Raw genomic sequence first — 17,054 nt, forward strand, 5'->3', positions numbered from 1 at the left:
GACCCCGGACAAACAAAGAAATCTTCACCTATACTTCCAGTAATTATCAGTACTGTCCAGGCTGACTGCAAGGACAGTCCTTCAAGCCTTGGGGTTCATGGCATCTTGCATTCTGGTACTTCCCAATGCCAAACTGCATATGAGGAAGCTACAATGGTATCTCAAAAGTGTATGGACTCAACACTGCCACGATTTGGACACTGTCATTCAGATAATACCTTGCATCCAGAAGGAATTCTTGTGGTGGGCTCAGGAATGTCACCTAAACAAGGGACTCTCTGTGACCCGACCAGAGGCGAGTCAGATCTTAACGACGGATGCCTCAGACCTGGCTTGGGGAGCACACTTCAATGGGAATGGATTCAAGACACGTGGCCTCCCAGACTACAGCATTTGCATATCAACATGAAGGAGATGTTAGCAGTCCAATTTGCCCTGATGGCCTTCAAGGACCTACTTCAACCAGGACAGGTGTTGATTCAAACAGACAACACAACAGTCATGTGGTACATCAACAAGCAGGGGGGAACCCATTCTTACCCTCTTTGCAGACAAGCTATGATATTGTGGGAGACTGCTCTGAGTTTGCACATCACTCTTCAAGCACGGTTTCTGCCAGGAGCACAGAACTCCTTAGCAGATGTATTGAGCAGACAAATTGTGGATCCCCACGAGTGGAAATTGGATCCTCAAGTATTCCATCAGTTGACAGTGGCTTGGGGAACTCCAGACATAGATCTGTTCGCTTCTCCACTAAATTTCCAACTGCCAAAATTTTGCACAAAGACGTTTCACCCAAAAGCTTGGAAAGTGGATGCTCTATCTTTCAGTTGGAACAACCTTCACGTCTATGCTTTCCCTCCTCTGCCTCTCCTTCCCAAGGTACTCTTGAAAGTCAGGCGGGACAAGCCTTGCATGATTCTAATAGCACCAGATTGGCCACGCCAGCACTGGTATCCTCTGCTGAGGAGTTTAGTTCAGGAGCCTCCTTGGCCTTTGCCACCGATTCCTCACTTGTTGTCCCAGTCAAGCAATCATTTTCTCAATGTCAGGGTACAGTCCCTGCATCTAACAGCCTGGCGTATTCTGTTTTAGACCCTGGGGGGTCTCAGCTTCCTCCACAGGTTTTGAATGTCATTTTGGAGGCCAGACGGCCCAGTACTAGAAAAGTTTATGCTGATAAATGGAGGAGATTTTTTCTTTGGAGCACAGCAAAGAGCTTTGATGTCACAGTGCCTAATTTGAGTTTTACACTACAGTACCTTACTGAATTACTAGACAAGGGTTTGTCTTTTTCCTCCGTGAAAGTTCATGCTGCAGCCATTTCTGCTCACTATGATTGTGACCCTCCTTTATTTTCTCACCCTTTGTTTAAACAATTTCTTAGAGGGGCAAAAAACATAAGACCCCCACGTAGAGCTCCTACTCCTTCCTGGGATCTCAATTTTGTGTTGGAAAAGCTTACTTTACCTCCTTTTGAACCTGCAGCTACGTCTGAACTGAAGTTTTTGTCTTGGAAGACTGCTTTTTTGTTGGCCATTACGTCTGCTAGGAGGGTATCTGAATTACAGGCTCTCATGGCAGTTGAACCCTTCCTGATATTCCATAAGGATAGGGTGTCCTTGCGTACTAACCCTACTTTTATGCCTAAAGTTATTTCTAATGTGGCCTTAAACCAGTCTATTCATTTGCCTACTTTTTATGCTGATCCCCAAAATAAAGGGGGAAAAGTCTTGCATTCTTTGGATATTCACAGGCAGTTACGCTATTATTTGAGCAGAACTAAAGAGTTCAGGCAGACTCAACAGTTATTTATTTCCTTTGCTTTGGGTTCACAAGGGAAAGCTGTTTCAAAGCAAACTATTTCTAAGTGGATTGGCCATTGTATTGCCTTTTGTTATTCTCATCATGGAAAGGATGTTCCTGCTGGGATCAGACCTCATTCCACTAGGGCTACTGCCACATCTACTGCCTTTTAAGGGGTAGCTACTAAGGATATTTTGGAGGCAGCTACTTGGAGTTCAGTGCGCACTTTTATTAAACATTACCATCTCCCTCTTTATTCCAAGTCTAGGGCTGGGTTTGCCACTGCAGTTTTACAGGGCATGTTAGCAGCTCCTAATGCTTTTTAGTTTGCCAGCCTCCCTTTACCTTTGCTTTGGGATTCTACCCACAGGTTATGACTGCAGCAATGTGAGACGAAGAACATAGTACAGTTTTGTACCTACCATAAATGTAGATGTTCGAGGATCCACATTGCTGCAGTCCAATTTCCCCTCCCTCCTTCCCCTCTATAGTTTGGGGTTGCTGTGTTTCTTTTGGGATAATTATTTTTTTTCTCTATGTTGGTTGTTGGGTATTTTCTATTTTGGCTATGGCCTTTCCTTTTTAGGCCTTCTGACATCTGGGGCAAGAAAGACTGAGGATATGGCGTCGGTCATGCGCTTAAGTACTACTGCGTACTGACGTCAGCTCTGAGCGACCATGACCGACGCCAGCCTAACACTTTGGTATTCGGGCCGACTGAGGACAGCGGACTACCCACAGGTTATGACTGCAGCAATGTGGATCCTCGAACATCTACATTTATGGTAGGTACAAAACTGTACTTTCTCGAACAAGGCAGAATTCAAATTTCATCAGTTGAATGTGCAAAGACAATTACGATTTTATTTGCACAGAACGAAGGACCTCAGAAAATCTGATCAGTTATTTGTTTCATTTTTGGAAAACAGAATTGAGTCTCCTGTTTCCAAATTCATGTTGTCTAAGTGGATTTCCAGTTGTATTTCTTTCATTTATACTTCAGGGGGAAGAGATTTACCATTCTGAGTGAAGGCTTACTCTACCCGGTCTGTATCTACATCTACAGCTTTTCAGGCCAGATTGTGTAGGGATGATATTTGTGCTGCGGCTACTTGGGCATCTCCTCACACCTTTGTGACTCATTACAAGTTAGATGTGGTATCTAGGGGCAGGTCTTCCTTTGGTTCCACAGTGCTCAGGAGTATATTCCACTGAGCCTCCCAGGATTTAGGTGCTGGGGACGCTGTCCCACGGGTAAGAATGTAGGCGAGATTGGACTACATAACATAGAACATTATGGTGAGTACATAACTTCTTGATGTATGTAGTCCATCTCACCTCACAGTCTTACTTACCCCCCACCTTCCCCCGTCCTGGAGGATCTAGAGGTTAGGCCTGATTTCAGAATTCCTTTCATTCTTGGTTTGTTCTTCCTTCCTTAGGTGTTGTTATGCATGGAGAGTGAGTGCTGGTGCTCGCAGCAAACTAGATCTGGGGTTAGAGAGCAGTGCAGCATGGGATACCATCTTAGCCCAGCCAATTGAAAGACTTCGAGCTAAAGTATGGCCGAGTCGGAGACGACATTTGGCTCCGAACCCACGGGTAAGAATGTGAGGCGAGATGGACTACATACATCAAACGGTATGGTGAGGACATAACTTCTCTCCCAATATTTCGTCTGTTTTACTTCAAGCACGTCACACCTAAAGGCATTACACCTCTTCTAGAGCAAATACAACATGTCAACCGTACTGGATCAGATCGCATTTAACTCCTGGTTAATATTCCACTGTCCTAATTATATCATTACTCCATTCCTTTGTATTTGCAGTCTTGTTTATCAAGAAATATTATGCCAGACATCTGGAAAACTGCCATTGTCAAATCTTTATTGTAAAATTACCTCAAGTTAATTGTCACTTCACTGTGAACTTCTACTACTCACCCTTATCTACATCCCCACCAACCACTGGCTTTCCACAAGAGTTTATTATTGTCACCTCAAATTCTCTATGTTAACAAACTTCTACTTGATCTATCTTACCTCCCACTCCTACTCAATGCTGCTGATGTCCTCTACTTTACTAGACAGTCTCTGCCTTCACTACAGCATGACCTAGAAGATAACTTCCATTCCCTTATCCAGTGGATTAATAGTAAACACATGTAAAACAAAAAACTTAGTAGACCCACAACTTCTGGGTAGTCCATTATCACCTTTAATGCACCATTATAACATGTCAGCTATTTCAAGTATCTCAAGTTGTTTCATACATTACATCAGACATTGGTAAAGGTATATTGCTCACACAGCTCCAATATGAGCTACCCTAAGTAGCTGCTGCATCAAAGACCATTTCAGCTATCTGATCTATCACAAACAAAATCTGATGTTTCTTCCTCTCTAATAGAGACAAATAGCATTGCTTAACTTTGGAGAGAGCTAAATGGCATCCAGTCAAGCAACTCCTGCTTGGGTTTCAGCTGTTCAGGCACCTTAACAAGCAGACATGTCCCTCTTAGCTTCTAAACTTACTAGGTAAGACTCATTCTATAATCTTGGAAACACCAGCCACTCAGTCCCACTGTTGCAAACCTATTATCCAAACTGCATACCATAAACAATTCCTTCTCCATACCAAGCTCCATCCTATATCGAAGGTATTTCTTCCTATCCCTATTTCTTTGCTCAGCTAAAATTCCTTCTAATAAATCATGCAAAGTGCAGTTGCATTAATTTAGGTCACATAATGTAACTGTCTTTGCCTGCTCTCACTAAAACCTCTTTGTTTGATACTTGTTATATGAATCTCCCTGGGCTTCTCCATTTCATATGTTAATAAAATTATCATTTTATTTTACTGAACATATGCTTATGCAAATGTTAGAAACTATATTCACTCTGATTCATCGTATGCTTGTCGAAACCTGTACATATTTTTTCTTTTCTTTGTGTTTTGTTTATTTTAAAGTATATACAAATGGTTTAATAATGTATTCACTCTTTCATTTTATATCAAATGCTGAGCATAATTTCTGCTTTTTTTTTTTTTTTTTTTTTTAACAAGGGCTAAGACTGAAATTGGTCAATTATAATCCATGATCTTCCCTTGTAAACAAATTAAAACAAAATAAATAAAAAATAAACTGTGATTAACAAGCATTTGCTGATTTTGCCAGGTAACCTTTTTTTCTGTTTTTACTTTTTTGTTGTTACAGTACAGTGGTATTACCACTTTGACTACAACAAATGCATTTGAGTTTCCCATTGTTAGCAGCAACTTTGAAAATTGCAAGTATTGCTTAAGAACAATGGAACAGAAAGATTATTTTAAGAGTGAATGGTTTGATTGCTTTTCAGAAATGAATCAGTTAATGTGTCTGCTCCATTGGTGAATAGGGATAAATACCTGGCCACAGCCCAGGTAGCCCAGGTTCAGTTAGCTTCTTGGGCACCTGCTGCAGTTAGAGTGTGGGAGGAGTGGAATGGTGAGGCTCTTGCCTGTTTGTGTCTCTTCAGAGACAGGGCTGGGACACGTAACAGGGAGGCATTCCCTTACCTGTCTTGCGAATGATAATATCAGAGATCATAGTAGAGTAGAACACGGGGCAATGGGAGGAACTAAAAGGGGAAATGACACTGTGGAGGCAGGGTAATCCCCTTACCCCCCACCTTACATTCTCCCACATGTAGTGCACAGAGGAAAACCAGTGCCTCTTAGATGATTTACCCACCACTTTCAATTAGTCAGAGGGGAACAAAAAAATGAAATAAAGGCTGCACTATTTTGATATATAAACTAAGTTTTTTTTTTCTTTTATAGGATCATGAGCTCACTGACTGCCCTAATTTTCCTATCCAGTGTCCAAGTGGTTGTCATCAAACGATTCAGAGAAGCAAGGTAAGGTGACACTTGCAAAGAAAATGACAATTTTTGTTTCACTGAAGTGTATAGTTGGAGCTGTACTTACCTGTTTGATCATTTTAGTATGCGAAGAACATATTGAGTCTAGTATTCCAACCTAGTGGCACTTATTTATTTATTTTTAATGCAAATAATTTAGGCAAATGGGTTCTGTGTTTGGTTTCGCACAAAAGGGAAATTATACAGATTACAAGGCTGTTGCTGAGGGATTTGTTATCTTCTGTAAACTTGATGAATGTTATTCATTATTTTGCCAAGGAAGGCAGCCATCTATTATAGTCTGACTTGGAACTGTTATAACTTGGAATACATACATTGCTAGCATTCTGTATTTGGGGCCTGTGGTGGATACCATTATAAAACTGGGCTGTACTGTAAGTGCACACTAATGTGTTCTTTTGTTAATTTTTTAATGAGGTAATAGGAGCTCTGGTAAAGATCAGCAACATGTCTTGATTTCTTAAAAATATATAGTAACTGAAAATAATACATCCATTATGGAGGACTTCATTTTCTCTGCAGATGACTGAGACAGTTACCCTTCAAGTAATTCATCTGCTCCTCGATTTCATTAATTATCTGAAACAGTTGGTGAAAAAAACAGTTTGTGGATAGTGGTATTTTTTTACCAATATAGTCACAGCCTGTGTACTATTTCTTTCTTTCTTTTTAAACATCTTTATTAAATATTCACAATTTAAAATGCACCGTAAGTTCATGTATGTTAACAGAAAAGAAAATAAACCTTAAGTGTCTGTTAGTGTTGTCATGCAGCATACCTGTATGTTTTAATTTTCATTCACTCCAGCATTACATAAATTGCTTAGTTTTTGCTGTCTTTAAACCTCAGTTGTAGTCTGGGTATTATTTTGACCAACATACTGTCAGTTTACTAAGGCCCTATCATCACTCCTCCTTTTCTCAAATTAGACCATGACACTATAGTACCATCACAACAAAGGCTAATCTCTTGTATAATACCTCCATATGTTTAGGGATTTATCCAGTCATGACTACCCCAAAACTAATGATGCCCTTAGTAACAATAACTGAGGTCAAACCCCATGTACTCTCAATATGCTAGCAACATTTTTAATAAATTCTGTAACCTCTTGGACAGCCGATTCAAAACCGGGTTCCCACTGGACAAAAATACAGTGAGAGATTTAGGACAAACCTCAAGAGTAGAACTGTAAGCCAAAATAAACATACAATATGGAAAAAAAACAGCTATACCTGACTCACAAATGATAGCCATTTTCAAAAAAATGAAACACAAGTTTACTCTAACCAGAAGAGGTATGGATGAGAGCAAGTCACTTGACCATGGCATAGTCTGAGCTTAGGCTTCCAAATAGAAGAAAATAACAGTGCTCTATAGCTATGTAAGGACATGTAGTCATCGTATTCAGGAAGATAGAGTACTCGGAACCATAAGGCATCGGCAATGTCTTTTGAATAAATGTAGCTTCAGCTTTAAAACTCCAGCAAGTAATACCACTACTGTACTGAAGACATGTAATGAGCTCCCCCATCATATATCTTGGTTAAACTGAAGTAACCTTTGGCAGAATGAAGAACACAAGTTCTCTGAGCTCTGGTAACACTCCATGAAATTTCTTTGGTTTTATAAAATATAATGTAGTATATCCCTTAATAAGGGTTGGCTTATGAAAGTCTTCCCTCAGGTTTTGTCCCCAAACTGTGGAATCAAGTCACAGTGGTTCTGGCTGTAAGAGAGGATCTGCAGCTGACATCAGGAACTGCAAAACCATCAGTCTCTCATATGACTTCTGTAGGATTATGGAGAGGATCATTGTAGAGCCAGTTCATAGAGAGATGTGGGCAGTCTGCTGCTTTTGGATGTGAACCAAGATGTGTTTGTTAAGAAAGCGTCATATCTTATAAATTTGGTTAGCTTTTTTGAGGTGGTTACAGCTACCTAGAGTTGGGTTGATGGTACACACAGCCTACCTCGGTCTTGCAAAGACCTTTAACATTAACTTTTGCTAAAGACTTGTAAACAAACTTCGTGGCTTTTGAGTCAGAGCATACATAGTTCATTGGACTGACAGTTGTTTTTTTTGCTAGAAACCAAATACAAAGGGGGCAGTTCAGCTCTTTTCATCAGCTGATGTCACCCGTGGAATGTTCTAGGAGTAGGTTTAGTCCACTTCTCTTTGACATCTTCATTTCAGCTGATAACAGTTGCCTCTGGTTCACTAAGTTTATTGATGACTGCAAACTGGGTAGCAGCATCCTCTCATATTCCAATAGTTCTCCAGAAAGGGCTAGATAAACCTGTAAATACCACAAAAATAATGTTTGTGCTTTTCAATGTTAATAAATGTAGCATTATAAACCTTTTTGAAAACAAGCTTCAATTGACACCTAACATACTGAGGGAAAAACACTTAAGATAGAATCTTTTGTTAAGGACCTAACTACAGTGTAGATAGGGATCTCATCAGTGAACAAAAGGCTGACATGGTGGTAAGGAATGTTTTCAGTGTGAGCTATATGATACTCAAAGGATTACTAGCTGCTAGAGAGAGAGAGAGAGCACCATTCTTCTATGTACCTTAGTCATTTTCATAACTAGAGTATAATGCCCCTTCAGTAGTCTGATGACTAATCACATGATTCAGCTGGAGAAAGTTCAGAAGTTTCTGGCTAAGAGGATAGATATGCATGACAGAGTGAAATGCTGTGAAATGCTGTCCCTCGTATCAGTATCATGCTGCTCCCCCTCCAAGAGACAATCTGTGCTTCATTTTTTCTAGGTCATGAAAGAACCCCCCCCCCCCCTCTCTCTGTTGAGCATACTGAAGGGAGACTCAGTATGTATACAGAGGCAATCAGCCTTATTAAAGTATCCATTAACAGTAGTGACAAACATAACAAATGTATAATTCAGCAGCTCCCACATCCTTCTCCCTTGCCTTTAAAACAATGTCAGTCCATTCACGCTTTTAAAAAGGACCTTGGTAAATACATGGGTACATATCAGATTCAGTATGCAACAACAGTCTTCAGGCTTTTAGAAGGCATTTAAGAGGATCTAGGCCTGTCACTGAACCTATGAGCCTATGCAACTCTTAAGATGAAGTACCAGATTCAAGCTCAGTAAATCTCAAGGAATCTGGATACTTACGTGTTTTTCTTGTATTTTGTATATCCAAACTAGTTATTGATTTCAAATTTAAGTACAGAAGTAGTAGAACTTGTATCAGTGAACACAGTGTTTATTCTGATAGGACTGTAACACCTATCCTATGAGATAATCCCTTCAGAACCACAGTAATTGTTAACAATGATATTCTGCTTTTTACATTAATTAGCTAATTGTATGACTCAAATGTTAGTGTTTTGTAATGCTGAGATGTTATAAGATCTAAAAGCAACTTTTAATATGTGAAAAAAGATTCAAGTGCTTTAACCTATGAAAGTATGAAAACTCACTTCTTAATATTTGTTTTGCATAGTGCCTTTAAATTCATCACAGATGTAATTTTTCAGTGAATGAGTAAGGCCAGAGTCATTCATACTCTATTTGAATGTATGCTTTATACTATAAAGTAAGAATATTGACATCCCTAGCAACAATGCCCTTAATTATTTTGTTTGTTTTAGAGTAGTATTGCTATCTAATGGATGACGCATTCAGTTTGGTAAAAACTGGATTCTGGGGAGGATATATTGCGGGATAGCATGAACAAAGAAACATGTGGAATGATAATATTGCTAGAGAGAGGGCACCAGGAGAAGGAAGAAATGTAGTGATAAGAAGCATTCAGATGGGAAAGAGGATTACTTTGGGATGTATTTATATTTCTGTTTAAAAAAGTTAGTTATAATGTAGGAGAAGTTTGGGAGAAGTAGTAAGTTTTCAACAAGGTAATTTAGTTGTGGGAGGTGACTGGAAATTGATTTATAGAAAGGAAGATGTATAAAGGAACCCTGTGAGGGAGAATACAACTAAAGAAGGAAGATTTTTAAAGAAATGCATGAAATTTTTGGCATAGAGACTGGGTTTCAAATAGACCAGATAGAATTCACATACTGTTTTTCAAAATACAGCAAATGGACCAGACTGGACAGAAGTTAAGTATTACAGGAGGATGTTTATTTGAAATGTTTCAAACTCCCCAGATATATGTGTCAGATTATGCCAAAGTACTTTAGGAAATGGGTAACTGGTGGAGTGTGGAAACTTTAGGTGGATAGATTGAAATTAGAATTTAAGAATGTGGTAGAAATAAGGGAGAAAGATATGTTGGAAAAAAGTAATGTAAACATTTTTAGAAGGACTAGCAAAGATCATGTTGCTACAAAATAAGGAAGGAGAAACTTACAAATGAAGAGGAGGACTAGAAGCTAGCTTGTAAGGGGAAAATGAATGAATGTTGTATAATATTTCACACGAGTATTATTTCACACGAGTATTAGAGTTAAGCAACAGTATTTCAGTTGGGCAGCAGAAAGTAGATTAGCGGTTAAAATCAGGGGCCCAAGGACAATGGGAGTAACCAGACATCTCGAGGAGATAACAGCGATATTTAGGAGATATTATGAAAATGTATATAAAGCTCTGGACCTTGAAAGTCAGGACAAAGGAGCAAGAAGTAATCATGGAAGATTGTAATATGCCAGTGTTAGGGGAGGACAAGGTGAAACAACTAACAGTGAGGATAGATAGGAGTGAAATAATACATGTGATGTATAGTCAAGCAACAGGAAAATCTCCTGAAATGGATAGCAGCCATGTTGAATTTGGAAGTTAGGATGTAAGGAACTATTACAGATGAAGAACACATTACTTTAAATGAAAGAGAAGCAATTGCTTCTTAGAAAAAGGCCGCGATGGCAGTATTATAAAAGAGGAAGAGGGTCCAGTAGACCCTGTGTCATATAAACTAGTTTCAGTTGTGTACCATGATTGTGAAGTGTCAATAATGGCTTATAGAATGGCAAACATTTTACTAAAATTGACAGATATGAATCAGTGTTGTTTTATGGAAGGGAGATTGACATTTAATAACATCAGTATAACAATGATGATACAGCAGAAAGCGAAAAACAACTGTTGGATGCAGAACATGCATTCGTCAGGATCTGCTGGGACTTTACGAGCAGGGCAGTGACAGGATTTGCTGGGACTTTACGAGCAGGACAGTGACAGGATTTGTATTTCCAAATAAAATAATAGAATTATAAGGAGTATATATGAAGGTTCCAAAGAAAAATAAAGGTGGGAAGGGTTCTTTCTAACAAGGCTGGGTTTGAGTAGAAGACCCACGCAAGGATCTTCACTCTCCCTTTGATGTTTGCGTTGTATTTGGAACCTTTCCCTTTGTTTGCATTGTATTTGAAACCTTTAGCTGGGAAAATATGAGATTCACTTATTCAGGGTTACAACTGGTATGACTGCAAAAAGCACCTGACCTTGTTTGCAAATATTATGCTGTATTTCACAAAATCCTGGGCAGCATATTCTTGTTTTACTAAACCTTTTGGCACAATTTCAATATTTTTTGAAATATACAATAAATGGCAAGACAAAGAAGATAGCTGTAAGTTATGTGCCTACAGTTAACTTATTTCAAAAGTATTCAGTTTTAAGAGAACATGATAAAGTGAATATTTAGGCATATTAGTCAAAAAGTAATTTGTTTTGGCAACTAAAGACTCTTGGAAGGAAACTAAACATAACAGAAAAAAAGAGATTTGCAAAATCATAACATTGGACCTGAACTGTAAGAAGCTGTTAAAATATTTATACTCCATCTAGTATTATATATGGGCCAGGCACATTTCTATCAACCTGAGGAGAGGTTATAGATGCAATTAATAAATAGGAGGTGAAGGAGTTTATCTGGGATGGGAATTGAGTAAGGGTTAGGTGTGAAAAGCTAATTCTCCTCTTAGAACAAAGTAGATTAGGGCTACTGCATATTTTGAATGGATACTTCAAGGCTGCACATGGGAGACATTTATATATGTGGCATTTAACGTTTATATGCAGAAACGTTGATGCATATGATATTGATTTCTGCAGTTTGAAACTGAAAAAATGAAAAAAAAAAAACTAAACCCCTCACAAAATGAAAATAAATGATTTCCTCTTGCGTTCTTTTTTTTAAAGAAGACCAAAGACCTAACAGTACATTCAGACATATTTTGTGTAAATAGTGGTCAATCCTTACTCATGTGCTCAAAAACACACACACACACACACACACACTCTCTCAATGCTGTAGCTCTAAATGAAAAATGATGATGTTAAAGCATGGAGGAAGTAAGTTAGATGGATTAGTGTTCTGGACTGAAGCCCTTAAGAATAAATGATTTCCTCTTGCATTTTTTTTAAAGAAGACCAAAGACCTAACAGTACATTCAGACATATTTTGTCTAAATAGTGGTCAATCCTTACTCATGTGCTCAAAAACACACACACACACACACACACACACACACACTCTCTCTCTCAATGCTGTAGCTCTAAATAAAAAATGATGATGTTAAAGCATGGAGGAAGTAAGTTAGATGGATTAGTCTTCTGGACTGAAGCCCTTAAGAAGAATATCAACAGTTACACACATAGTTATATATGTACATATATAAGGTTGCAGAAAATATTTCAAAACTAAACTAAGGAGATCCTGCCCTCAAGGATATCTCCAAGTAAGGATATAGAAAACAGACAAAGAATGGCTGGAAGTAATGAAATGAAATTATGTACGTAGTGAAGATATTCGGTACAGATAAAATAAACAAAAAGTGGAACGAACAGTCCAAAACAAACTTCAGCTCACTTCAACAAATTTTAATCGAATAAAACCATAGACTGAGCACATTCGTCTTAAACAAAAAGACTTCATCAGAGTAACAGTCTGCCATTAAAAAAAAAATACAAACAATTCATCCAATCACATTTGAAATAGAAAAGTAAATTGTGATGTTACTCAACTGCCAAGTGCAATTTATTAAAGAACCAGTCCATAAACTATATAATGAAGTTCAGCTAAATCATTTGTTTTGGAGTGTCCATTCTACTTTTTGTTATTGGTTAGTTTACTGAAGTTTGTTGTTTGGTTGATGGGTGCAGGTAAGCCAGATACAAAATGAAATAGAGTGGGATAAAACTAAGCAAATGTTTGAGATGCACATAAGAGAACTGACTACATTAAGAAAGGACCGATACAGTGTATGGAAAAGAGGAAGAGAGAGAGGGTAATAAGTGAAATTCTATTGTTTTTTTTTAAACAACTTAATTAAATTATCACTTGAGACATAGGCAAATGTTCAGATTCATATAAACCCATTTTGATTCTTAACCACAGCTATAAAGTGTTTGTCTATAATGGCTAAAAGAATGGCAAAGGGGGTTGCTAAAATGATAGATATGGATCAGTGTTGTTTTGTGGAGGGGAGACAAACATTTGACAACATTGACCCAGAGTGATGCAGAATGTTGGTGGGTCTTGATGCAGAGAAAGCATTCAACAGAGCAAGCCTGGATTTCTGTGAGGAGGGCAATGGAAGCATTTGAATTCCCCTGTCACAATAATAAGGTTAATTAAGAGGCTATATGAGGAATCAGAGGTTAAAATTAAAGTGGGGGTCCTCTCTAATAGGTTCTGTGTGAACAGAGGAACCAGACGGGGTGCCCTGTTTCCCCTTTGTTATCTACAATATATTTAAAACCACTGGAAAAGAAAATAAGGGATTCAGAAATTCAAGGATATAATTGGTATGGCAATCAAGTAAAGTTACATTTATTTGCAGTAAACCAAAAAGGTGTGTAAAAGAGTGGCAACAACCACTAATAACATCCAACGAACCACTCCTTGAGCCAAAAACCTACGACCACCATATAACAAACACCTTTATTCAGGCCACATAAAATGATCCACTGTACACAAAACAAGTCAGCAATCCAACAATCCGAAATGGTAAAATAATCCACAGGATAGATCAAGCGCTTTCGTCGATATTCTTCATCAGAACAGTTAATAGTAGGTACTAACACCATTTATATATGTACCTAGTACCATCAATTGAAAAGAACCAATTCAAAATTAAAGTGACAGTGTGTTTTTAACCTTAAAAACTTAAACTCCCCAAACAAAACTATTTATCTTATAAAACATTCATTCAATTATACAAATCTTTTTAATAAAAAAATCTTTCTAATAAAAAATGTATTATTCTGAAAAATGAAGTTTTTTAAAAAATGAAGTTTTTTTAAAAAACTGAGGTTGTCAAGGTTGAATGAAAAGTTAAAACCAGTATCAAAACTGTGTTGCTCGATATCTCAATTCAGGTTTTAAGCTGATGTGTTCGTTTAAACCTGGGGGAACTGTTGCATTTAACCTCAACTGCCATCTAACCTCAGCCCGAAGTAACTGATTTCCCCAGTCACCCCCCCTAAAGTTCTTACCTACAATTTCCAAAATACCAAATCTAAAAAAATGGTCAGCATGGCTAACTTTAGTGTGTTTATATAGGGCGTTGTTGTCATCCTTTTTCAAAATACTATACATGTGCTCGTATATTCTCCTACTCAAACGCCTTTCTGTTTTTCCAACATAAAAGTGACCACAGGTCTGACAAACGGCTAAATATATTAAGCCCTGAGAGGTACATGTACCTGCCACAAAGTTGACTATTATTTGGTTAGGTCCAAGTGAAACAGAGGGAGTGTAAATGATAAATTTACAATAATCACAGGCCCCACATTTGTGAGTACCTCTTCTAAGACTTCTTTTATCAGATGTTGGATTTTCTAAAAGGTTCTTTAGGTTCCTATTTACCCGATATGTAAATTGAGGGCTATCACCAATATTTTTAAGCAACTCCGTGTTCCCTTTAAACATCGTCCAGTTGTTTTTAATTATATTTTTAACACATTGTGATGTCTCACCATAGGTTAATACCATGGTTTGTGTAAAATCTATATCTACACGTATATCTTGACTAACCTTCTCCTCATCTTCACTTAATATTGGTTTAAATCTAGTACCCCATTCAAAACACACCTGGTCCTTTATGTTGTTAATAAAACTCAATGGGTAACCTCGAGCCCCAAACATGTTGACCAATTTTTCCACCTCTAGTTTGAATAGATCAAAATTTGAACACATACGGGCAACTCACACCATTTGCCCTTTTACTATGTTCCTCTTTACAAATATGGGTTGGCTACTTGAAAATTCCAAATAGTCATTGGAAAATGTTGGTTTTCAATATACACATGAAGTGAAACTGTTAGTACTCTCTTCTTTCATTAGTTTCACATCTAAATAATTGATGGAAGAATTTCCACTGTCACCAGTGAATTTAAAATAATCACAAATTCCATTCAAATAATCCAAGAATGTTCTGTGTAAGTCACCACCCTTCCACAAAATAAAAACATCATCCAAAAATCTGAGGTAAATTGACCAATTTCCATTGTAAGGTGACCCAAAAATGTACTCCGTTTCCCATTTAAACATAACAAGGTTGGCAAACAGTGGGGCACAGCTGTTTCCCATGGCAATATATTTAAAACCACTGGAAAAGAAAATAAGGGATTCAGAAATTCAAGGATATAATTGGTATGGCATTCAAGTAAAGTTACCTTTATTTGCAGATGATATTATTTTGTACTTAAAACCATAAAAGGACATCTTGTGAAACACTTTGAGACAGTTTCATGTCTTTTCAGGATATAAAATTAATGAAGATAAAAAAGGCAGCAGCTTTAAACTATCTACCCATACATGAATTGGTTCAGCAATACCCATATTTATAGGAACATGATAAAATGAAGTACTTTTGAGTTTGGGGTAAAAATGATTCTGTTATGGTAGCTAAGGATATGTGGAAAGACACTAAACAAAACATAATACAAAAACTGATAAACTGGACGCTCTGTTTTATGGATAGCAAGATGCAAGCAGGGAAAATATGTTTTGTCCCTTTAGTTTTGTGCACAGGTCAGGCATGTTTTTATCAACCAGAAGAGAAGTTGTAGATGGTAATTAAAGTGTTGAAGGATTTTATTTGGGAGGTGAAAAGTGCAGGAGTCAAGTAGAATAAGTTTATCCTTTCAATAGAACAAGATGGTTTGAGATTACCTGATTTGAAGCAATATTTCAGAGCTACACAGTTGATGCTCCTATACATAGCACAAGCAGAAACCTATAATTCTAAGTGGAAAGGGATGATGATAAGATGGGGGAAACTCAAGAAATATGGAGCGACTGGGATTTTGGATGCAGATCCTTAAGAAGAATAACAGCCATAAAGAGTATTATATTCATAAAATAACAGAAAGTAGTTTAAGAAGTAAGCCAAAACATGAGTGGAGAAAGGAGAGTCTGCTGATAGGGATGACTGCAATTAGGGGTGCAAAGAATAGTCGAGAGGGCTGGAATTTACTAGAAAAAAATGGCAAAGGAATCAAGGTACTGGAAGCAAATAATGATAAAGGGAAAGGTAATAGAATGGGAAGAGACATAGAATACATTTGGATTGCAGACTAGAAACTTTCCTATTAAGGACTTATAAAGAGGAAGGCCTAAGATAAGGTTTATGGACATGGTGAGAAAGGACATGCAGGTGGTTGGTGTGACAGAGCAATATGCAGAGGACATGAAGAAATTGAAACAGATGATCCGCTGTGGCGACCCCTAATGGGAACAGCTGAAAGAGAAGAAGATGATCAGAGTATAGGCAAAGAAAAAAGAATAGGGTCATCTTAAATGAAAGACCAGCACTGGTAGAGTTTATAGTTGAGTCTACAGCAGAAGTTGTTAAAAAAAGAGATAATTAGTAGTGCATATATAGGAATCAATCAGAGGAGGCTAGAAAGGATTGGGAAGACAGACTGGATAAGCAATCCACAAAAAACAATGGGAGGCTATACTTATGACTTCCAGATATGCAATAAAGTCTAGAATATGTAGGGTTTTTGCTTAGAATTTCTTGCATAGGTATTTTTATACCCCAAGCAGACTTCAAAGAATTTTTCCTCCGATAGATTGCAAATATTGGAGGTGTGGGGGAACAGGTAATTGAGAGCATATTTTTAGGACTATGCGTTGGCAGACGTAAAAAATTCCCTACAAGACTACTCTGTCAAAAATACTGGGTGTAACTAAGGAAATTATTTTTTGAGCTGTGACACAGGATCTGAATTGCCTAGAGATAGTAAGGCCTTGCCGAGTTTAATTCTGGTGGCTGCCATAAAAGCAATTACTAGAAAATGGAAATCAAAGTATAAACCAACCATATTAGAAGTAGTGAATATAGTAATTGATATAAAAGAACTGG

The 17,054-nt window shown here is 37.7% G+C and overlaps 1 protein-coding gene across 2 annotated transcripts in view; it reads left to right on the forward strand.

Moving 5' to 3' along the window:
* TRAF5 (TNF receptor associated factor 5) overlaps positions 1-17,054 on the forward strand; it is an 845,712-nt gene that overhangs the window by 594,515 nt on the left and 234,143 nt on the right. For both annotated transcript variants that reach the window (XM_044089770.1, XM_044089851.1), the window contains exon 5: positions 5,631-5,708. In XM_044089770.1, the coding sequence (XP_043945705.1) occupies positions 5,631-5,708 (78 nt within the window). The remainder of the gene's footprint in view (positions 1-5,630; positions 5,709-17,054) is intronic.

Source organism: Protopterus annectens, chromosome 1.part0 (genome assembly GCF_019279795.1).
Source record: "Protopterus annectens isolate FY-2018-M chromosome 1.part0, PAN1.0, whole genome shotgun sequence".
NCBI classification, from domain to species: Eukaryota; Metazoa; Chordata; order Ceratodontiformes; family Protopteridae; genus Protopterus; species Protopterus annectens.